Here is a 23,112-nt window from a genome sequence, read left to right as displayed (position 1 = left end):
CCTGATAGTGGCATGGTCTTTGTGCTGTTCGCCTTTTGGCGTCCTCTGGTCTAACGCTGTTTGAGACGAGGCTCTAAAGAAAGCTGTCTCTGGTGTGGACCAATCAGTTTCAAAGACAATGCACATATTGTCAGAGCGTGTTTTGTTTGCATATTCACCACAAGTATATCTGGCTAATGCAGTGACATGATTCCTTGCAAAGGTTTCAGTTGTTTTATTTGTATCCCCCATCTTGGCAGCAGCGAGACAGATTCCCTGTTGATGACAGGTGGGGTGAGGGGGGGATGAGAATAGACTTCACTCTTCATTCCAATAAAACAGGAGGTGTTAATGATGATAATAATTTACATTTGTGAAGGCGTATTTCATCCAAGGATCCCAGGGAAGTGAGATCGAGCCAGCCGCGTAGACGTCCACAGCTCTGGGGAGAAGATAGATTTAAATAGCACGAGAGAGAGTCTCATCGTCTTAGTGTCAGAGGCAACGCGTTCCACAGTCTCGGGGCTGCACTGGCAAAAGCCCGATCACTCCCAGGCACGAAGCTGTGACCTCGGAATACTAAAAAGAAGGTGATTAGAAGATCTCAAGGACCTCGTTGGTGGTGTATGTAAGTGGATCAGTTCCTGAAAGCAATGCGGGGGCTAACACATTGACAGCGTTGTAGGTCAATAGCAGGGCCTGATAATCAATTCGATATTTGATTGGTAGCCAATGCAAGAGTACGGGTGTGACGTGAGCGTTCAAGCAGCACCATGCTGATGTCCACACACCAAATGGACGCACGTGCTTGTGGGAAAAACAAACGTAAAACAAACACGCTCTGATAATGTGTGCATTGTCTTTGAAACTGATTGGCCTACACCAGAGACAGATAAGCATTAATAGCTTTACATAATTGCACCAATATACAGAGTGGGCACATGTCCTTGTTACTTTCTGACCCCCCCCCCCCCTACTAGACATCTGTGAAAAAGAGCTTCATAGTTCATCGGATTCCTCCTCCTGTCTAAATAAAGATTCTGATTGTGACAACAGCAGCAGCGTGGGGAAGCACGTCATCCAGCAGTGGAATTGATTTTTATTATCGGATTACGTTCAATTACTTGTGACAACAACAACAAACGAGAAACTAGAGTTATTCGGATCGATAACCAGATGGATTTTAAGGAAGCCGGACAATCGTCGACATCTCCGTGTCATCTCAATGTCAGCGTGCAGTGGTGGGTCGCTCCAGGCGCTAGCCACTCACCTGTGACGAGAGGTTGAACGTGGGGGGGGGGGGGGGCTGTTGACGCTCGCCCGGGGCCCCAGATCCCAGTTGGAGGTTCACTGCCAATCAGCATCGGCATCGTTCCTGGAGAGCGCGGGGTGGGTGGGGGTGCATGTCAAGCCGTGCCAGTCGGAGGTTGCGGGGGGGGAGTTGTGGTGAATGGAGTAGGAAGTGCCGTGTGGTCAATAACCAGGGCGGCCGAATGGGGCCGGACCGCGTAGCTCTGCAACAATAACAGTCGAAGCGTTCATATTCTTGGTTCTTTCGGTAAAATCACGTAGAAGGGAAACAATAAAATCATAAAAACATATTTTTATTATTTAATAAAAATGTGTGTTTATTATTTAATCATAAAGAATGTTTGTTTATTATTAAATAAAAATATATATTTTTATTATTTGATAAAAAATATATATTTTTATTATTTAATAAAAAGATATTTTTTATTATTTTATTGTTTCCCTTCTACGTGCCTTTACCGAAAGAACCAAGAATATGAATCCCTGCAGTCACGAAAGCTTTAAATCAAAATTTAAGTCGAATCGTTGTCTCTTGGTTTCTTCTTCCTCCTCCTCCCTCTTCTTCCGTCAGATTTTTGCCATCCTCGCCTTCGCGACATGCTGCGGCTACCACGGGGAGCTGCTCTTCCAGCTGCCGTGCGGGAACAGCTCGGAGCGCCTGGGAGATGTTCACGTGCCCATCCAGTACCCATTCCGGTGGGTGCCGTCTGTGTGTGTCTCTCATCTCTCAACTCTCTCAGCTGTCACTCTCGCTTCCGGATTCGCCTGGTGGGGGCCCTGCCTGGCAACACTGCGTCAGGAGGAGATGCGCGTGACGCAAGTAGCAGAGGTCGCAACCGGGTACCCGATACCCGTACCCTACCCTATACCCGGCTACCCGTACCCGGCCAGGTACGGGTACCCGTTTGCGACCCTGGTGCGGCCGGGTACGGGTAAGGAATCAAAACCCGTTTGCGACCTCTGACCGGTAGCAGTCGCAGCGGCCGTAGCAAGGACATCCCTGTCAACCCCTTGTCAGTGCCCTACCTCATTACAGACCAAGTCAGACCTTATTGGTCACCCGTGCCCCTTATACATCTCAACGTTCATCCCACAAAGTCCCACCACAAGGGAAAAACACAAACAAATAGACACAACCAATGTTTATGCCCGTACTGAAACGGCTGTACGCCGTATGGACCTCAAAACTCAACTTCCCTGCACAAGAATACGGGTAGCGCATATGGGTTGACAGGTTTACGAAAGGTTTATGTACTAACCTAACCCATTACCTTAACCTAGTTTTATTTTACCAGGTAAGGCCCACTGAGCTATATAGCTCTTTAGTTAAGAAGCGACCTGGCTAACATAAACGATGGCTCAACGAAGTGGCTTTTCACGTGGAAATGTAAAGCAGCCAAATACTCTCTAAAATGTACAGGCGTCAGGGTCGGGATCGAACCCACGCCTTCCTGTATACTAGGCAAGGTAGTTAACATCTGGCCACCGCAACACCCCTGCATTGGCGAAATGCTAACTCCCACATACTGAATGTGGTGTGCCGGGTAGGGAAATACGTCCTGGGTCTCTGGTGGACTGGAATAGCCACGGTCATCGTGAGATGTTTAAACACTCGATTCTGGGGCGCTGGGTGCAGCAATATATTCTTGGACGCAGGTCAACATGGAGGGACCATTGCGAGAGGGTTTGAACCACTTTACGTGCTGTCGTGCTGGGTATGGAAATGTGTTCCGGGTCGCTGGCAACGGTTGGCTACGTACGGTGCGTAAGAAGTTCAACATACATTCACACACAAGCAGAGGGAGGGATTTGTAGACTCTGCGGGAGTGCAGCAGCAGCGGTGGCGGGATTGTTTTAACGTGTGAATGTGTGAATGTGTGCACTACACGGTGCCCCTCGTGTGATCACCAACTCCCCACACTTGAGAACCCGGTTTCATCACAACCTGGTCTCTGTGAGTCTATGGGTCACCATGTGAGTCTATGGGTCTTTATGTGAGTATATGGGTCTTCCGTGTGAGTCTGTGCGTCTCTATGTGAGCATATGGGTCCTCATGCGAGTATATGGGTCTCTATGTGAGTCAAGGGGCCTCTATGTAAGCCTATGGGTCTTCATGTGAGTCTATGGGTCACCATGTGAGTCTATGGGACTCCATGCGAATCCATGGGTTACCGTGTGAGTCTGTGATTCTCTATGCGAGCATATGGGTCTTCATGCGAATCTATGGATCTCTATGTGAGTCAAGGGGCCTCTATGTAAGCCTATGGGTCTGCATGTGAGTCTATGGGTCACCATGTGAGTCTATGGGACTCCATGTGAATCCATGGGTTACCGTGTGAGTCTGTGGGTCTCCGCGTAAGTCACTGGTAACTGTTGTGAGACCATCACCTGACTACACTTGAGAACCCAGTTTCATCACAGCTTGTTCTGTGTGAGTCCACGGGCCTCTACGTGAGCCCACGGGTCTCTACGTGAGTCTGCGGGTCTTGATGGGAGTCTGCGGATCTCTGTGAGAATCTGCCGGTTCTCGGTGCAAGTCATCGATGACCGAGCCGAGACCACGGATTCACGCCCCAGGGTCCCTCCCGGCTCAGCAGCCCTGGCACGGCCCATTCCCCCGCATCGCCCTCCTGAGATGCAGAGAGTCGCCAGGTTCCAGTAACTTGAAGGTGGGGAGCGAGGAAGGGTGGGGAGCGAAGAAGGGTGGGCGAGGGGTAGGAGGCGTGGCCAGCCGGCAGGCGCATGGTCAACGATTTAATTTTCACCGACATCTGGAGAGAGAAGGGGGGGGGTGCCCTCCTTCCTCCCCCCGACAAACAAAAAACGGCTTAAGCCACTTGCAACACACAGAGCGGCGCCGCGTGTTATCTCAGGGGGATAACACCGCATTGCCACTGGAGACATGGACATCGGCACGTGTGTGTGTCTGTGTTTGTGTTTCTCTGTGTTTCTGTGTGTGTTTGTGTGTGTCTGTGTGTGGTTCTCTGTTTGTGTGTGTCTGTGTGTGGTTCTCTGTTTGTGTGTGTCTTTGTGTGTTTGTGTGTGTTTGTGTGTCTGTGTGTGTTTATTTGTGTTTGTGTGTGTCTGTGTGTGTTTGTGTGTGAGTGTGTGTTTGTGTGTGTGTTGTGTGTGTCTGTGTGTTTCTCTGTGTTTGTGTATGTCTGTGTGTGTATGTGTCTGTGTGTCTGTGTGTGTTTGGCCAGATTGTGGGGAGCGGTAGTGTAGAGGTTAGCGCTACGCTGCGCTACGAACCTGGCCACTCGAGTTCGATTCCCGCTCACGGCCAACACCAGTGACGATTATCTGAACCGGTCCCGGGCCTCCCCTAGGTCGACTCAGTACCTGGTGTGTTAACATCGCCACTGGGGAGACAAAGGCGGCCGGGCGTGGAGCTGGCCACCCACCCCCTCGTGTGCCGTGCCGGCCTTCATAGGTGCTACTCGCTAACAGCGCTTGCCCCACAGTCTGTCAGAGGCCATACGGGGGATCTTTGTCTTCGTTCGTCCTCATTGATACTCGGACGCGGCTAACATCAGTGGCGCGACATTTTCAAACTAGCGTCTGTAGCCTTCTCCTAGGTCGATTCAGCCTTAAACGAGTGTTTGGCACTGGTGGAGAGGGGGGGGTAGAGAAGACGGGTGACCGGGCGGAGTGCCGATCTCACCATCCAGTAAGAGAGAGAGATTTTATTTAAAAATCCAAATTGTCTTTTTGGTGGGAATGCCGCCACCAAATCGGGGCGAGGGATCTCTCCGCTGACCCGGGTCAGCGACGATTGGTCGAGAGCCGAAGTGCTCGTGTCAATTTTCTCCTCCTTAAATTACTCATCGAAAGGAGGGCGGATTGCGGTCACGAGATGAACGCGCGCGTCTCCCACGTGGTCACGCGTAGACTGGGCGCCACGTGGACGAGATGTTAACTACCTCGCCTGGTACACAGGAGGTCATGGGTCCGATACAGAGGTCGCAACCGGGTACCCGATACCCGTACCCTACCCGATACCCGGCTACCCGTTTGTGACCCTGGTGCGGCCGGGTACGGGTAGGCCGTGAGTCACTGGTGAGTAACTGTTTGTCACTCATTTCCCAACGTCTTGTCTCTTCTCACAATTCAAGTTCCTAGAATCAACCCACCCGCGCCTGCAACATGGCTTCATTCCCCGGCCGGGTACGAGTAGGGTACGGGTACGGCCGGGTACAGTTACCCGTTTGCGACCCTGGTGCGGCCGGGTACGGGTAAGGAATCAAAACCCGTTTGCGACCTCTGGTCCGATACCGACCCTGACGCCTGTTGTATATTAGTAGTTTGCGTGTCTCTCTCTCTCTCCGTGGTCGTGTGGTTTTTTCTCCGGGTCCTCCGGGATTTTCCCTCCACATTTAAAATCAACGTCACGCGTTTCGAGTACTTGGCTTCTATACATGTCCACGTGATGAGCTGCTTCGTTGAGATTTCATTTGTGATAGCCAGGTCGCTCCTAGAAAAAAAAACAGCTATTTAACTCAGTGGGGCTTACTTGCTAAAATAAAAAATAGAGAGAGTTTAAACACTTCGATTTAAATCTTTCGTGACTGCAGGGATTCATATTCTTGGTTCTTTCGGTAAAATCACGTAGAAGGGAAATAATAAAATAATAAAATGAAACATACTCACGGCACGTCGTGAGAATTTTATTATGTTTTATTTTTATTATGTTTTATTTCTCATGACACGTCGTGAGAATTTCATTTTATATGTTATATTTTATTATTTCCCTTCTACGTGACATTACCGAAAGAACCAAGAACAAGAGCTTAAACAGTTTTATAGATTTTTGGGGTTGATTTTTTTTTTTTGGCGAACACCTCGTTGAGGCCGGAACGGTACACGAGGAGGGATGGCGCGTCCAGGGTCAGAACGCTCCGGCCTCAGCGTTGTCTCCACAGTTGCCCGTAGTTACACACCGCACCAGGTGGCAATTTAAGGCTGAGTCGACCTAGGGGAAGCCCAGGACCAGGTCAGACATCACTTGCCACTCACAGACATTCTATGAAGCGGCACAATTCCAAGTTTGCCGATTGGTAATTACCAATCCGGATATTTAAAAATGGTTGTGGATGTAGCGGCCTCTGATGTCTGCAGGGGCAATGCGTGAACTCGGTGTGTGTGTGACGTGAATCAATGAAAACATTCGTAGCCCACGTGGAATCGAAATTGAATCGGGGAAACATCGGACCATCCCCTATAACATCCTCAACGCGTGTCCGCTTGGATATTGGGTCGATTAAGTAAGTAGCATGCAGTGGTGTGTTTATTAAAAATATATAAATGCTCATCGAACAAAATCGTGGAGGACGTTTAATATGTTTCGTGCGATCCTCGTAGCGCACGGCTGTGACGAGGGAACGGGGCGATTGACGGGCACTCTGCAGTTGCTTCACAGCAAATGTTGCTCTGAGTTCCTGACAACCGGCACGGGTTTTTTTTTTCCCGAGTAATGTGGACCATGGCATCCGGCACTCGCTGTGCCCACACTTGTCTCGGGTGTGGACCAATCAACTTCACTGTCTCGGGTGTGGACCAATCAACTTCAAGGACAGTGCACATTATCAGAGTTATGTCTTTTGTTTGTATTATGACTGCAGGTATTGCGGTCTATGCAAACATGACTCCTTGTAAAAAGGTGTCAGTTTTGTTGCCAGATAGAAGGGTAAAAAACCAATTATCATATTTTTCACTGGCAAATGAGGTTCCCATAGTGTGCCCACGCTCGTTTACGAAGTCCTCGCCGCGTAGCGCGTGGCAGCGGTGTCGCCACGACGTGCTTCTGCCATCAGGGAACAACTTTCTCGCACAGCGCGCAGAACGTGTACCCCATTATAACCCAGAACCGTACCGTTATAACGCGGAATGTGCACCGTTATAACGCGGGCTTCTGAGCGGTTAACGAGAGACTACTTTCTTGAGCTGCGCGGCTGGGCGGAGTGATACAGTCCGCGGAATGAGACAGCAACAAGGAGGTATTCCCTCGGATATTTGTCCCGCCATCTCTTTTATAAATTTCTGCTTAAAATTAATGTGCATGTATTTATATGCTTATTTATACGCGGGGTTATTCATCAGTGCATTGCGTGTGTGTGCGTGTTTTTTTATGAGCCAATTAATTATTTTACTCCCACGTTCACACGACGACATCTATTCACCAGCTCTAATTGCATTTTTACCTCATTGAGCGATTTATTTACTAATTGCATTTACAATATGCATATTTTAATTTTGAAGCGATCAGGGTATTTCCGAAAGACACTGCTGCACTGCATGCGTATTATTTTTAAAATATCTATGTTTAGATTTTTATAAACAAATACCTACAAAATATCTGCCATTACCATCGACAAATACATAGCCGAAGGTCCCCTGCATAACGCCTGTTTTATCTCCGCAGTTGGCGATGTTTACACACCGCACCAGGTACTCATTTCAGGCTGAGTCGACCCAGGGGAGGCCCAGGACCGGTTCAAATAATAGTCAGCGGTGTTGGCCGTGAGCGGGAATCGAACTCGGGTCGCCGGGTTTGTAGCGCGGCGCGCTAACCGCTACACCACCGCTCCCCACAATCAGGCCAAGACAAAGACAAAGATCCCCCGTCTAGCCTGTAACAGACTGCCGAGGCAAGTGCTGTTAGTGAGCACCTATGAAGGCTGGCACGGCACACGAGGGGGTGGGTGGCCAGCACCACGCCCGACCGCCTTTGTCTCCCCAGTGGCGATGTTTACACACCGCACCAGGTACTCATTTGAGGTTGAGTCGACCTAGGGGAGGCCCAGCACCCATCCTTATAATCGTCACCGGTATTGGCCGTGAACGAGAATCGAACTCGGGTCTCTGCCGGGTCCGTAGCGCTCACCGCCACCCCCACCACTGTTACACGTGCACACAAGACGCATGCATCACGCGGAGATCTTTGCAGAGCGCTGTGGCAAAGTGATTCTGGAGAGCGCCATGCGGACTGGCACGGCGCGCGAGCGGGCCGCGTCACCGACCACGAATCACCAACGGGTGCCGATTCAGAGGCCGTAGCTTCGCAAGCCCAAGCGGGGGGGGGGAGGGCTCATTTTGTGCTAACTAAAAGTCAGAGATCGGAAATTCGAGGGAGGGTTTGTTTTCCTTCGTTTGTTCACAAGTTCTCCGAGATGTTTTGCGGTGGATTTTTTTTTTTTTACTTGGAAGCAATTCCTCGTTGCCTCCGCGTAGCCGGCTGGGACACGCGAGTCCACTGCCAAAGTAAAATGCCTTTTTTTTTTCAAATGCCGCGCAGAAAACGTCAAAACCTTTTCAGATCTGAGAATTTTTATTTTCCCCTTCCAATTTCACTGGTTGATTTTTAAAAATACCAGGTTGACTTCAATTTAAATTCATCTTTTTTTTTCATCTTAAAATTTGTTTTTTTGCGTGAAAAAAAATTCACCTTTAACCAGACGGGAGCCAACTTTTTTATGACTTCAATAACCACTCGCGTGAAATGTTCCTTCACGCTGGAGAAGAGCCGAAACGTCGAGCGCAGATTTGTCAGGATCAGAGATCCTTTGCAGTTAACATCGAGGGAGCAACACTTTCCCTACTCGTCGCACGACTGTCACAGCGATATTTCAGGCATCATCAGCGCTGGGATTTATCCAAATTTAAGTGCAGCATCTTTGTTGTTTTGTGTCGTCATTGGGTGACCGGGGCTGAGACTATCAACTCGCATCGCTTGAGACTCTAGCGGCTGCCCTCGATTCGAACCCAGGGTAGATCAGCTGTTCCGGCTTCGCACTCGACCTCTTGAGCCGCCTGGCTGCCTCGCCTCTGCTGGCGTGGGGGAATGGTGGCGCAGTGGTTGGCGAGCTCCGTGAAGAACCAGATGCCCCAAGCTCACGGCTAAAACATCAGTATCGAGCGATATCCAAACCAGTCCTGGGCCTCACCTAGGTCAGCAGGTGCTCGTGTATGATTAGTAGCCACTGCAGTGTGGAAGCATCAGCACTGGCGAGACAAAGGTGGCCCACTGCGCTACCACTTGCACGCGGCATCGGCCTTCGTAGTCGCACGCTAACAGCACTTACACGGGGGATCTTTGTGTCTGTGTGTATGTATGTTGAACTTCTTTTGCACCGCACGTAGCCAACCGTGCCAATCGGAGGTTGGCACGGTTAGTGTGTGAACGCAGGGAGCGGTAGCCTAGCGGTTAGCACGTCACAACTGCAATTCCGCTCACCTGGGTTGGATCCCTGACCGCGGCTATCATCGGCGGCGAGTGCCCTCTCAACCGCTCCTACCCACCCAGCCCACCCCGGGCTACGTAAGCGGGCGGCAGGGGACCGCGACGTCTGTGTTGCGTGCGTGCGTGCGGTTTGGGTCGCCCGCAGGCTGCTGGGGGTGGTGGCGCGGGTCTCCGGCTGCGTGCCCGCGGGCCTGCACGTGCGTCTGGCGAGCGACGGCGCGACCGTGGCGATGGACGCCGGGCGGCCGTCGGCGCTGCCGGCGGGCCTGGCCGGCGTGGTGCCGTCGGCGCGGCTGCTCGTCGCCGTGGGGGTGGTGTCGCTCCTCTACTCCCTCTGCGCCACCGTCGCCACCATCTTCTACCAGCGCAACTACCTGCGCAACAACCGCGGCCCCAAGATCGTACGTGCCCGCGTGCGCACGTGACCACGCGGCCGGAAATTGATTTAAAGCCTCGGTGCCAAATATTGCCTAAGCTCTGCCGTCCTCGATATGTATTAAGATATTTTCAGTCAATTAATGAGGGATACGAAGGCCAAATTGTGTATTGTATGGTGGTGCAATGTAACCTAAAAAAAACACAATCGTGAACCGTAATATCGATCGCGAAAATCTACGCGTTAACTTGTAAATGTGAAGAAAAACTATTAAAATGTTGGGCACGTAGCTGGGAGCGATGACACGAAGTGATGCTGAGGCTTTTATGACCAAATTAGCTCGGGGATTTGTCGTGGTGTTCCAGTCTTGCATTTCAGCTGTTATTAAGCAGCGAATATTCTTGGCAGTGGCCCTCAATATCCAAGGCCTCGGGCTGCTGCCTATAAAGTCCCAGCGCTCACCCAGCCCTGGAAATCAAATTAGCATTTTGAACTACAACACACTTTGATCTGCACCGCACTCAACTTTGTTCAAACCCCATTTTAAATAGTTTTCTTCTGCATATTAAACGTGCAACGTGGTCTCCTTCTTTCGTGCAGCCCATGGAGAGCAACTGAGATATTCAGTCGCAAGTCATTTAGCCATTCAATTGCTTTGTCTGAGAGTAGGTGAATGGCAGAATCACCGATCCACCAATAAACACCCTCAATCCATCCACTCCCTCACCCACCCTATAAGGGTAAACGGATGATATTTCTTAATTCACGTTAAATGCGTATCGCACATTTTAATTCAATATATACATACTTTTCGGTATACACATCTTGGCAAGCAATCATCCAAATCTGACATAACCGCGGGCGTGTAGTGCCACATCTACGCACGTATACATACAAGTGGGACGTCAAGCGATCGGTGTTGACAGAGGCTTAAATGCCGTTACCAGATTTGACACAGACTGCATTATTTAATGCGCGCTGGCACTGACGCTTAGAGGCACACAACTCCGATGACAGCGCGCGAGAGAGACGGTGAGAGGATGCGACGGAGAGAACAACACGGCCACTGACGCGCACACACAGACACATCCGCAGGCAGCGCGAATGCGAAGGCAAAGGTCCACCCGCATCGCCGTGAACACACTGTTCGGGGCAAGTGCTGTCAGCGAGTAGCGAGCAGCGCCTATGAAGGCCGGCACGGCACACGAGGGGGCGAGTGGCCAGCACCACGCCCGGCCGCCTTTGTCCCACCAGCGGCGATGTCCACACGCGGCACTCAGCAGGCAGAGTCGGTGGCGAGCGTCGGTGTTTGTGCTTGCAACTCGAAGCGCACCCGTGACAGCGACCGGACACGTCTCTGGGAAGGGGAAAAACAAAGAGCTTCATGGCTCATCGGATTCCTCCGGGACAAATAAATCTTCTTAACATTCCGATTTGTGAGCCGCACGGCCGCGTTAACTCCCCGCTCCCCGCTCCCCCCCGCTCCCCGCTCCCCGCTCCCCCCCGCTCCCCGCTCCCCGCTCCCCCCCGCTCCCCCCCGCTCCCCGCTCCCCGCTCCCCCCCGCTCCCCGCTCCTCGCTCCCCGCTCCCCCCCGCTCCCCGCTCCCCGCCCCCCCCCCGCTCCCCGCTCCCCGCTCCCCGCTCCCCCCGCTCCCCGCTCCCCCCGCTCCCCGCTCCCCGCTCCCGCTCCCCCGCTCCCCGCTCCCGCTCCCCCGCTCCCCGCCCCCGCTCCCCGCTCCCCGCTCCCCCCCGCTCCCCGCTCCCCGCTCCCCGCTCCCCGCTCCCCGCTCCCCGCTCCCCGCTCCCCGCTCCCCGCTCCCCCCCGCTCCCCGCTCCCCGCTCCCCCTCGCTCCCCGCTCCCCGCTCCCCCCCGCTCCCCGCTCCCCGCTCTCCCCCGCTCCCCCCGCTCCCCGCTCCCCGCTCCCCCCCGCTCCCCGCTCCCCGCTCCCCGCTCCCCGCTCCCCGCTCCCCCCGCAGGACGTGTCCGTGTCGCTGGTGCTCTCCCTGCTCTGGCTCCTCGCCTCGTGCCTGTGGGCCGCCAGCCTGGCTGAGCTGCGCGCCTCCCTGCAGCCGGCACACCTCGGGGCGCTGGTGCCCGCGTGCCGCGCCGCCGCCGCCGCCGCGGCCGCCGCGGCCGGGAGGGACCCCCGCGCGGCCGCTCTCCCCCAGGCCCTGCCGGCGGGGATGGCGGCGGCGAGGGGGGCAGGAGGAGGGGGAGGAGGGGGAGGCGTGGGGCGCTCGCGGTGCGAGTGGAGGTCGGCGCCGACGCTCTCCTCCCTCGTGGTGGCGGCGGTGAGTCGGGCAACGCGGCGATTCCTCCTCAGGGGGGGCCCGGCCCCCCTCTCTCTCTCTCCGCCCCCCCCCCTTCTCTTTCTCCGTGCCGCCAGCGGCCCGGGCGGGGCTCGTTTGACCGCGGTTTGGTGGGGGCAGCTGGGGTCGGGCTGGAGGCAGGGGGGAGCATGGACGTAGAAGCAAAGAAGTACAATACAACGCTAGATTTGGCTGTACTGCTCTCCACTTGTTAAAACCCCTCCTCAAAATTCGCTAAATTTCTCTTTTGGGTTTCAAAGTCGCTCCGCTACTTTTTAGTTTGTCCTCCCATTGGCCAACGTTTTATTTGTTTATAGTGGTGAACAGTACTTTATAAATGCTATAAATTATTATCACAATTACTGCCCACCACATAGCCCCGTAAGGCCTGTGACTCCTGGACATCTGTGAAAAAGAGCTTCACAGCTCATCGGATTCCTCAGAGATAAATAAACATTCTGAATAAAATAAAGATTGAGGCGACCTGCTTTGTCCATGGCGTTCACCCATCCAAGCACTACGCGAGGCTTTAAGTCCAGAAGAATCATAATCAATTTAGTAATAGTAGTAGGTTTTTACCCTTTCAACTGGTACACAACTGACACCTTTATACAAGGCATCATGTTTGCAACAACCACAACACAAGCAGTCAAAATGCAAAAAAAAGAAACAACTCTGATAATGGTAATGATATGCACTGTCCTTGAAGTTGATTGGTCCACACCCGAGACAGCTTTTCTTAGAGCCTAGTCTCCATTGGTGTTGGACCAGATGACGCCAAAAGGCGTACAACTCAAAAACAGCGCACTATCAGAGTATTGAGGACTCGGGGTAAGCATTTAATACATTTATACTGAAGGAATCCAATAAGCTATATGAAGCTGTTTTTTACAGACAGTCCTCTTGGCCTGTAAGATTCCCGATGAGATCGGCAAATACGAGTCGTGGAGCTCCGGGCTTCGGGTGGCACCATCGTGACCACGTGGCGGAGACGCGGGAAGCGCCGCGCCGAGTCCATAACGAAACGCTTCCCCCGCCGCCGTCGCCCGCAGGTGTTCGGCTTCATCAACTGGCTGCTCTGGACGGGCAACGTGTGGTTCGTCTACAAGGAGACGGGCTGGCGCGCGCCGTCCCTGCGGCCCCTGCTGCGCCACGGCTCCGCGTTCTGCGCCTCCGAGCCGGACCTCGCCGCGTCCACCCGGAGGGGCGACCGCGGCGGCGGCGGCGGAGCCGCGGCATCCTCGGCGATCGGCGACCGCGACTTCGAGCGGGCCGCCGGCGACCACGTGCTGATCGACCTGGGCGGGCAGCTGGGCACGAGCCCCAAGGCGCGGCTCCTGCAGCCGCAGGTGTCGTACCACGAGTACGACAACCCGTGCTACACGCACGGCGAGGACCCCCCGCTCGCGGAGGCCAGGGCGGCGGTGACGGCGGCGGCGGCGGGCCCGGCGGAACGCAAGGGCGACGCGCGGATGATGCTGGCCGAGGAGGTGCAGGAGGTCCTGTACCGGCGGCTGGGCGTGGCGGCTCTGCCGGCAGAGACGGTCGCGACGCTCGCCTCGCTGTCGCCCTCCTCGGTCGTCCTGTCGTTCTTCTCGACGACTTTCTGGACGCCGGCGGCGGCGGGGGGGGAGGGCACGGGGGCGGCCGGGCTGGCGCAGGCCACCGGGCGCCCCCCGCGGGCTCGGGGCGCGCGCCTCTCAACGGGACACAGCTTCTCGGCCGACGACGAAGACGAAGACGACGAGGACGACGGCGGTGACGATGGCAAAGACATCGACGGCACGCAGCGCCCCAAGAAGGTGTACGTGAGCATCCCCAAGCTGGAGTGCCACGACGACGATGACGATGACGACGAAGACGTCGACGGGCACGGGAGCGGTGGCAGCGGCGGAAAACGCGCCCGACCGAAGATCGTCCACCCTAGCGCCGTCCGGAAGGCGGACGGCGCGGAGGAGGCGAGCAAACGCGATGCCGCTATCATCGACGACCTCATCAAGAAGGGCTACCTCATCGTGCAAAACGACGGGTGCGGCAAGAGCGGCGGCGACGACGACGATGGCGCGGGAGGTCGCCAAACCCGCCTGCGGAGACAGCACCCCATCGCCAAGAGGAAGTACGCGAGCGGCGGGAGCCAGAGGTCCGCGCTGGGCCGCCAGAGCCTGGACGCCGGCGGCAGCAGGTTCTACTGCGACGACGGCGACGGCGGCCTAGCCGACCCGCACGAAGCGCGGGCCAGGAAAATTCACGTGAGCGTGCAGCGGCGCCGCTCGACGGGCGCGCGCAGCCTCAACGACGTCGACTTCGACGACGAGGGCAGCCGGGAGGTCGGCTCCTACGGGGGCGACGCCGGGGGCGGCGTCAGCAGCGCCGAGGAGATCATGGTATCCTGCGGTTGGGGCTCACGGCGCGGCGGCGGCTCCGGCATCGGCGGTGGCGGCGGCTCCGGCATCGGCGGTGGCGGCGGCTCCGGCATCGGTGGCGGCGGTGGCGGCGTCGCGGTCGTGAAGGCGGTGCGGCCGGCGTCTCCGACGCGGAGGTCCAGCGCGACTCTGTCTCGGCCGCGCTGGGCCGAGAGCCGCAGCTGCAACTCAACCGACACGCTCAGGGTGGACGCGGCCACGTGCGCGGGCTCGTCAGGCGGGTCCATGAGGCTCAAAAGCCCCGAGCGAGCCTGGGGTGAGCGTCGGGCAAGCTCCGTGCGTCACCACCACGCGGCGGCCGGCGCCGGGACGGAGCGTTTTAAAGGCGAGGCCGGCGGGGACGCCAGGGACGCCAGGGGCGAGGGTGGGGGCGTGCGCAGCCGGGGAAGGTCGACAGACGGGCGGGGAAGAGAGGGCGGCGCCGGCGCCGGCGCCGACGGCGGCGGCGTTGATAGGGGACGGTCGATGGACGGGAGAAGGAAAAACAGCGTCGACGTCGTCGTCGACAGGGGGAGATCGATGGACGGCCGCGGTAAAGACAGCAGCGGTTGCAACGAAGTCAGGGGCGGTGACCAACTTGGCAACCGGCTGAACTTGAACAGGACGAGTGACTACATGTTCGAGAGACGCAACAGCACGAGCAGAATCTCGGCACGCAGCGAGAGCAGGAACCTGATCGTGACGAACGGCGGCGGCGGCGGCGGACCGCGGAACGCCGCGTCCAGCGGCTACGCCACGTGGGCCACGGCGGGCACGGCCGCGATAAGAACGTCGGCCAGCGCGGGTGACCAGAGGAACATGGCCAGCGGTGCGGTCACGTCGGCCACGGCGTCGGCCACGGCGTCGGCCACGGCGTCGTCGTGGAGCAGGAGGGACTCGGACGAAACGACGGGACCGGCGCGGCGGAGACGCAGCCGCGAGCGCAGCCGCGAGCGCGGCCGCACCGCCGCCCCGCGGAGGAAGCGACGCAGCGCCACGGTGGAGGGGGCCCCGCGGCACGCCGAGGACGACGAAGCGGCACGGCCCGTCGGCCGAGAGGCGCGGGGGGAGGGGTCGACGGCGGCCACGGCTACGGCGACGGCGGCGGCGACGGCGGCGGAGAAGCAGTGGTGGTGGCGGCGGGCGGCGGCCGACGCGACGGAGACATGGGGGGTCGACACGCTGCTGCCCGACCCCGAGAGGTGGCGCCGGCACGGGTGGTGGCGCGGCGGGCCGAACGATGTCCAAAGCGAGCGGCACGGCGATGACAGCAGCGAGGGCGACAGCGACGACGATGGCGGCAGAGTCGGCAATGAACAATACGTGTACGCTGCCAAACGGAGGCCGTCCACCAGAATTGAGAATTTGTAAAGATGGCAACAACAACAACAACAAAAAACAACGCGTGTACAGAGTTGAGTGTGCTGGCTTGTGTGGGTGCGATGTCAGGGGGCGGGGTCAGGATTTGCACATGAAACTCCCACGGTTCATTCGCTGCAAGTATGTTTTGTTTGAACACGTTTAAATACGCAAAGGAAGCGAGGCTGCGTGCATTCACCTCGCGTAACGACAGGGGTTACGTTACAGTGACCCTGTGGTTTGATGTCAAAGCCTGGTTCAGATGAAGTCGAATGGTGCCATATTTCTGGACCGTTGCTTTTTCCAAATGTTATGCAAAATCCTTTTAAATTGCACACAACCCGCCTCACTTGTGTCGCTTTTGTTTTCACACTAAATGGAACCAGGCAGAAATGTAGGCGAGGTAATATTGCCTGCTCAGCGCATCAAACTAAAACAGTGTTAAGGTATTTAGGATAATCAAGTTTACACGAGGAAATGTGTCAAAAAGAAATAAGTTGGGCATGTTATTTACCTTAAATAATATTTACTCATCCAGTTGTCTAATTAAAACTCTCCACGACTTCATCCAATCACTACTATACTGTTGCTAGTACTCTACAACAACAAAAGTTTTGTATCCCCTTATTTTTTCCATTTTTTTTCCAATATAACGTAGCAACAAGGCTTTGAACATGTTTTTAAAGTGGCACAGCAGAACGTTTGCGACACAGCATGACAAAGAAACAACGTGCACGCAATGAATGCATGCGGTTTTTTATTCCCCTGCTTGCAAACGGGATGGCATCTTAATCCAACAGTAAAACAACAACAACAACAAAGTTGTTATTATATTCTTTGGGTCTTTCGGTAAAGTCACGTAGATAGGTTCAAATAAAAATAACCAAAAAACTACGACGTTTCGATCGCAACACAAGCGGTCCCCCCCCCCCTTTTTCATGATGACGACCGCTTGTGTTGCGATCGAAACGTCGTAGTTTTTTTTATTTGAACCTATCTACGCGACTTTACCGAAAGACCCAAAGAATAGGAATTCCTGCAGTCACGAAAGCTTTAAGTCAAGATTTTAAGGTGTTATTACCTTAAACTAATGTCGATGACCTTTTGTTCGATCCAACAATCGACGGAAACACCGTTGTGACATGAAGTTGCACGCTGCTCTGCAACTTTGTTGGAACCAAGCTTTGAAATGTGTTGCCCCCCCCCCCCCATACGTAACACAACGTTCTGATTGGCTGGTCGTGGTCACGTGGTCAGCACGTGGCGATGCTAAATCCAACATGGCAAGGGAAAAAATGTCATGCATGTGGCACAAAGGCATTCTCTCTATTCTATGGAAATGTTCGATAAGAGAGGCAAATAATATATGTGATGATAAGCAACTTACGTAGCTTAGTGAATCATAGTAATCTTATTTATTTATCGTAAATGCCTGCTTGCAGCCACGCCACCTGCAGAATCACCCAACGGCAGTCAAAAGGCAATCACGCGATCCAAATCACGTGCACCCTATTGGCAGAGACATGTCACGTGGCTGAGTGGCCGAGTGATCGAGTGGGCGTGGCTATGTAAAAGTAGGTGGGGCCGAAAGAGGGGAAGGTGGGGACTTCCAGCTCACCGCGTGTCCATGTTGAGCCTCCCAGAAATGGTGTCTCTTTACATTAACCCTTTCGCATTCCGAGACATCTGCAAATTGCAGGGTGGGTGGTGGTATCCCGTTCACCGCTGAATCCCGTAACGCGTAAGCGGCTCAGCGTTCATTGTATTTGTAGGGGCGTAGCGCCCTTGGAAGAACAATTGATGACGTACACATACGTATGTTAGCGGAACGGGAAAGGGTTAAGCATCACCCTTGTAACCGAGGGCAGTGGCATCGCATGCATCCCTCATGCGCTGTTGTCATGTTGTTGTCCTGCGTGACGTACAAGGCTCACAATTGGACGGTTGCGAATTCAATTTCCGATCAGGGGGTGACTCGGCCCATTGTCCCTTTAGATCCAACACCTTACGCAATGACTGGTGGGACGTCGATGGAGGCTGTCCTATGGACATTCTGGCTACCCGCCATAGGAATGTGTGCCGGATCAATATTCCTAGTAGAGTTTAGTTAGCATGGAAGTTGAATGTATACTACTACGACTCGCAAATTGGCAGATAATGCACGTGCATCGGGGCAGGCTTAGGCACTCGCTGTGGGTTATAAAAGCTAATCGCAAATGTTTTATGCAGGGACATCGTAACAGGGATGCGACACAGGATGCCATTACCATTGAGATTTAAAAGAAAAGAATAAAAAAATTAGTCCTCCCTGTTGTCAGCCACACTGTGTTGCAACAACTTTATTAAAAGTTTGTATCCGCCTGGCGTTTCCGCGGGATTAGCGTGCCACTAAGTCTTGACCTGCTGTTGCCCATCTGCTCGCCTGGGTATGAGCAATTTCCCTCATTTGAAAAGAATGGGGCTTAGTGGACACTTTAGGCATGCTGCTAATACTTGATAGCTGATAAAAAAAATTGCCCTTTTGAATTTAATTTAAAGTCCAAAGAAAAGACGCAGACACTAATTTGTTTTGTGAGCTGAATTCATAATATCCACTCCAAAAAAAAGATTGCCTTCCCTCGCCTCTGCCCTCCCAGCAGTATGAATAGGTAGTCTGCAGTCAGTTGATCGGCAGGTCGCGTATGGTGGGGCAAAGTGTGTGTATTTTCACCTCTACCAAGATTATCGCTTTGTGCAAAGATATCCATCGTCATCCTGTGGCAAAAACTGGCACTAATCATAAAAAAAACTGTAGAATACTTCACAAGTGGCCCAGGACTCGATAAAGATCTAAGCAGGCTCCGCTTTGAGTTAAGGATTGCAAATCTAACTAAAACATTCTTGCGGCAATGCATTCTGGGAGTAGTTGTACAGACACGCCGGGCAATATGGCCGTAATGAAAGATAAAAACCACTGCCATTAATCAGGTGAAGTGCTGTAAATTTTATTGTTTTTGGCCAATAATTAGTATCTACGTTGGTTTAAAGATTACTAAAAAAAAAGAAATGTAGTGTTTGTGTTTGATTACCATGGTCAGTAATTGGTTATTAATGATATCTGTTTGATTACTTGAGATAAACGCATGCAGCTTTCACCAGTGATTGGCTAAATTGAATGTTTGATTTTTTGAAAGGTAATAATTATCATTGCAGGCACTTTGCCTGCTCTCCCTCCCCCCAACTGTGATTTGTGCATGGCTGTTTGTGCTTTGAATTTGAAAATAAAAGACGGGCGACTGGGAGGTGTCTTGGTGGCTCGGGGCTCACGATGGCCGTGTCAGCGCGCACAGCCGATAGATCGTGAGCTCAATTTCATACCGCCACATGTCTCAAGCCGGTTAGCAATGACCACACTTAACAATAATCCTGTAAATTTGATTATTTTTTGTTGTTGCTTAATTTGGCACGGTTCTTTTCGGTTTGATTGCCATGCGACAAACGCAATATTATGCAGGGGGGGTTTAAGGGTGCCCTGGCCAGTGTGGATAAGAGGCCCCATGAAGTGGATTCAGAAGTAATTCTGTGGCATCTACTTCCAGGGGGAGAGTTTCTGACACGGGGAACAACAGTTCGGTGCACCGCTTGCCCGTGAGAGTTCTGTATTTAAAAAAAATGACGTTGCCTCGGATCGTAACGTTTTTGCCAATAAAAAAAACAATTGTTATAAATAAATAAATAAACTGATGATGGAGATGGGTGAACGGCTCAGGGGACTCATAATGGCCGTGTCAGAGCACCGAGCAAGTGCCCGCTGTAGATCCTTTCAAATCCCACGCTCCCATCTGTGATTAAACCAGTTCAAGTGTAGCCGGTTTGATGACGGTCTTAGCCCAGTTATCAATGACTGCTTTAAAAAAAACCGTCATTAAAATAAGTAAACCATTGATTTTGTGCCCGTATTGGTTAAGGCCGTTTATGATGATTTATTTACGAGCTGGGGAGCAGAGCAAATTGCGGCTACAGGGAATGCCATCTTGCGGCTGGGTAACCATAGAGGCCCTCGAAGAGAGTCGGTGAATGCCCTGGCACGATGCGTGGTGACATAATGAGGCTCTGCTCCCTACAGAGGGGGGTCTGGATTGGATCTTAAGTTCGTTTCTAAAAAAAAAAATTGTGTTTTTTTTTTGTTAATCAAAGAAAAAGCCTCGCTGAATCTCAGGACTCTTTTATTTCTGCAGGAGAGTCCTTCGTCGGAATATTTGGGCAAAGTTCCATTGGCGCGCACGTTTCATTTGCGTGCGAGGAAACCGAGCAGAGAAACCCGTAACACGTCCTCAGAGCAAACGAACGAATACGTCGCGGTCACTCCAGCAACCTGCCATTGCTGTACGGCCATCTCATGCTCCCGCAAGGCTGATAGTCTCGCTGGATGAGCCACCAGCCCTGCGTGATTGCATCCATTGTTGTCAGTACGTCCAGAAAAGAGACATCAGGCGTGGCCTGGGGGAAAAAAACAACTTGATAACCCACGAATACAGTCCTCGTTTAACGCGGTAAATGCGTTCCTGAAAAGCGCCGCGTGTTATAATGTGCCACTACGCACACATGGTGAGCTGGCGGGACAAATACATGAGGGAACACCGTCGCGTTGCTGTATCATTCCGCGTACTGCACCGCACCGCTCAGTCGCCCAGCTCAAGAAAGTAGTTCGTCATCGTCCGCTCAGAAACCGCGTTATAACGGAGCGCACGTTCCACCTCATTACGGTGCACGCACTCCGCGTTAAAACAGTGCGCGCAATCCGCGTTGTGCGAAAAGTATTACCTGATGGAAGAACCGCGTTGCAACGACAACCCGTTATAGTGTGGACATCACGCGTTAAGCGAGGACTTACCGTGTACATGGACCTGACGACCCACGTGTTTTAAGATCAACCATGCGAGAGTCGCCAGACGCATTAGTTCGCGATGTTGCATTGCCAGTGGTGCACAAGCAATGGTTCTTCATAATAATACTAATCAATAATAGCACGTGCTCATAATATATACACCCTTGTGTGCTATGAATAAGTGATATCATGGGCCATGGCCTGAAATGTCACGTGATATATTTTTCAATTTACGGCCAATGTGTTAATGAGGAATGTGCAGAGTTTTTTTTCATTAGAACACTTTAACAACTATCCACTTTTGCAAGGGGGTTTTTTCTTCATTAAATTATCTTCCCACACTTGGCCGCAAAACAAGCATTTTAATATTTCACTTGATTCATCCACTTAATCTCCCCTATGCAGCAAAAGTCTACATTCTGCAGAAATAACTTATACGGGTTATGAATATCTATATATTTTTCCCAGGAGTGTTCTTGCTCTGTATATTAATTGAGTGATGGCCAATGCCAATGGGACCCAGAATCAAATATCTAGAAATTAAAATATGAATCCAGGAAAAGTTTACTGAGTCTCAAAACTTCTTCAGGAGGGTGCTGCGTGGGGCTGTTTGACCCATTCCATTCAGAACGATTTGGCTTGTGGGAATAAACTACGGTACCTGGAGACAATCCACTACTACTAGGGTACAATACTCAAAGAAGCTCCGCACAGACGAATTCAAGAATCGGCTCTGTGTACTGCCACGGTGGCGAGACGTCCACTCCCCTCGCCTGCGTGTTCTCTCTGCCCGTGGTCGCGTGGGAATTTATCTGGGTCCATCCACACGTAGGAAGGTGCGTGCAGAGCAGTGGTGCTTCACTTGGAGTGCACGCTGCACCCTCTGAAGGTGCGGGATGCCCTTGCTGGGGGTGCCGAGACGTGGCCAGATTTTTGTTCGAAGGTAAATCATCGAAAACACAAATTAAGCACGGGCACGAAAGTACAACTATTTTGGATTAATGAACCCCGTGTATTTGTTAACGTTGTAACAAATGTAACGATTGAGAACCAAACGGGGTGCAAGGCTGCTACAGTAAAGGTTAAGAGCCACTGGTTTAGAGTATTTGGCTGCTATAAATGTCCACATGATGAGTCACTTCGTTGAGCTATCATTGTGGCCAGGTCGTTTCTGAGCACGAGCCATATAGCTCATGGGCCTTACCTGGTTGATTAAAAATAGTTTAGATCTCCTGACCACCACCCACATCGAGTGGGTTTGGTAGTTTCACGAATTAGCACGATTCCCCAACCCCTGATTCCAAAGTGCAGCACATAGGTGCGCCTGAAGGGGCTCTGGCTAAGTGTTTTGGGACCAACTCTTGAATGTCGAACCTGCTACCGCATTCTCCAGATTAGTTTGCACCCCCCTCCCCCACCCCCCCTCCCCCATATATTTCAAATCAAACAGTTGGGGCTGCGTTTCACAATCTGATGGGTGCGTGCGCGCTGACAGATTTGTAAAGCTCTGTTGACACCGGGAACGAGTGTGTTTTTGGCTACGTCTTACAATCCAGAGAATGCGGTACGTGTACGCAAGGCCAGCTGAGTGGAGTGGAGACCTCACCACAGCAGCGACGATAATTAGACCCTGGGTAATCATAGCGTCTCCCCCGGGGTAGTGGGACCCTGGGTAATCATAGCGTCACCAAAGACAAGATGGGTCTCCAGTAGTGACGGTAACTCCGCAGACACTGGTGAGAAGGATTAGCTACTGCTCAGCGCCGCTACCAGCCAAACAACCGCTTTTCCGATAGGTCGCGGGTACAACCGAGTGAGAAATTGATGAGTTTCTTGTGGAAATTGTGGTCTTAAAAAAATGTAAACGTGCAATGCTGTAGTAGCGATTAAGACGATGTTGCACAGTCGTTGTACCAGTGTGCGTTCAGCTCGGTGTGAATTTCCCATACGGCAACTGAACCTCGTGGCAACGAAAATCGCGGATTTCAAGCGCTCAGAAAGTCGGAAATGTCTGCGATGGATTTGTGTCATGATTAAAAAACTAAAAAAAACTGTGATCGGTGTCTCTGTCTTCTCTGTCGTTTAACTCTACAGCGGCGATCCTAATGACTCAGGAAAAGCCTCACTGGGTCTCAATTGCTTGTTTTGATTGTTTTAAAAACACGTATTATGTTGGACTTCTTTCGCACCGTACGTATGCAGCACAGCCGTGCTCATCGAGAGGTGCGGGGGGAAGGGCAACAAACTCAAATTCAAGAAGCAGCTCTGA

General features: G+C 52.9%; 2 protein-coding genes across 2 annotated transcripts in view; both read left to right on the top strand.

Annotated features, from left to right (window-relative positions):
- Positions 1-13,643, top strand: part of LOC133356488 (synaptoporin-like) — an 18,968-nt gene extending 5,325 nt beyond the window's left edge. Inside the window, exons 2-6 of the mRNA XM_061574019.1 lie at positions 1,862-1,986; positions 9,675-9,930; positions 11,883-12,098; positions 13,268-13,578; positions 13,610-13,643. Of these exons, the coding sequence (XP_061430003.1) occupies positions 1,862-1,986; positions 9,675-9,930; positions 11,883-12,098; positions 13,268-13,578; positions 13,610-13,643 (942 nt within the window). The remainder of the gene's footprint in view (positions 1-1,861; positions 1,987-9,674; positions 9,931-11,882; positions 12,099-13,267; positions 13,579-13,609) is intronic.
- LOC133356487 (glycine, alanine and asparagine-rich protein-like) lies at positions 12,123-23,112 on the top strand. Its single transcript, XM_061574018.1, has 4 exons — positions 12,123-12,197; positions 13,268-15,730; positions 21,676-21,764; positions 23,046-23,112. The coding sequence occupies exons 2-4, from the start codon at positions 13,688-13,690 to the stop codon at positions 23,110-23,112; spliced, it is 2,199 nt and encodes a 732-aa protein (XP_061430002.1). The 5' UTR covers positions 12,123-12,197; positions 13,268-13,687.

This window comes from Lethenteron reissneri, chromosome 54 (genome assembly GCF_015708825.2).
Source record: "Lethenteron reissneri isolate LAM-NWPU_2019-01 chromosome 54, ASM1570882v1, whole genome shotgun sequence".
Classification (NCBI taxonomy): Eukaryota; Metazoa; Chordata; class Hyperoartia; order Petromyzontiformes; family Petromyzontidae; genus Lethenteron; species Lethenteron reissneri.
Note: the sequence above shows the minus strand (reverse complement) of the source record. Positions and strands in the feature narration are given on the sequence as shown.

What these genes read in the sequence shown, in the direction of transcription:
- LOC133356487 (XM_061574018.1), top strand. Translation starts at nt 13,688, where the DNA reads ATGATGCTGGCCGAGGAGGTGCAGGAGGTCCTGTACCGGCGGCTGGGC. An exon ending in CGGCGACGGCGGCGGCGACG is followed by an intron (nt 15,731 to 21,675) that starts GCGGCGGAGAAG and finishes ATCCACACGTAG; the next exon opens with GAAGGTGCGTGCAGAGCAGT. An exon ending in CTTGCTGGGGGTGCCGAGAC is followed by an intron (nt 21,765 to 23,045) that starts GTGGCCAGATTT and finishes GTACGTATGCAG; the next exon opens with CACAGCCGTGCTCATCGAGA.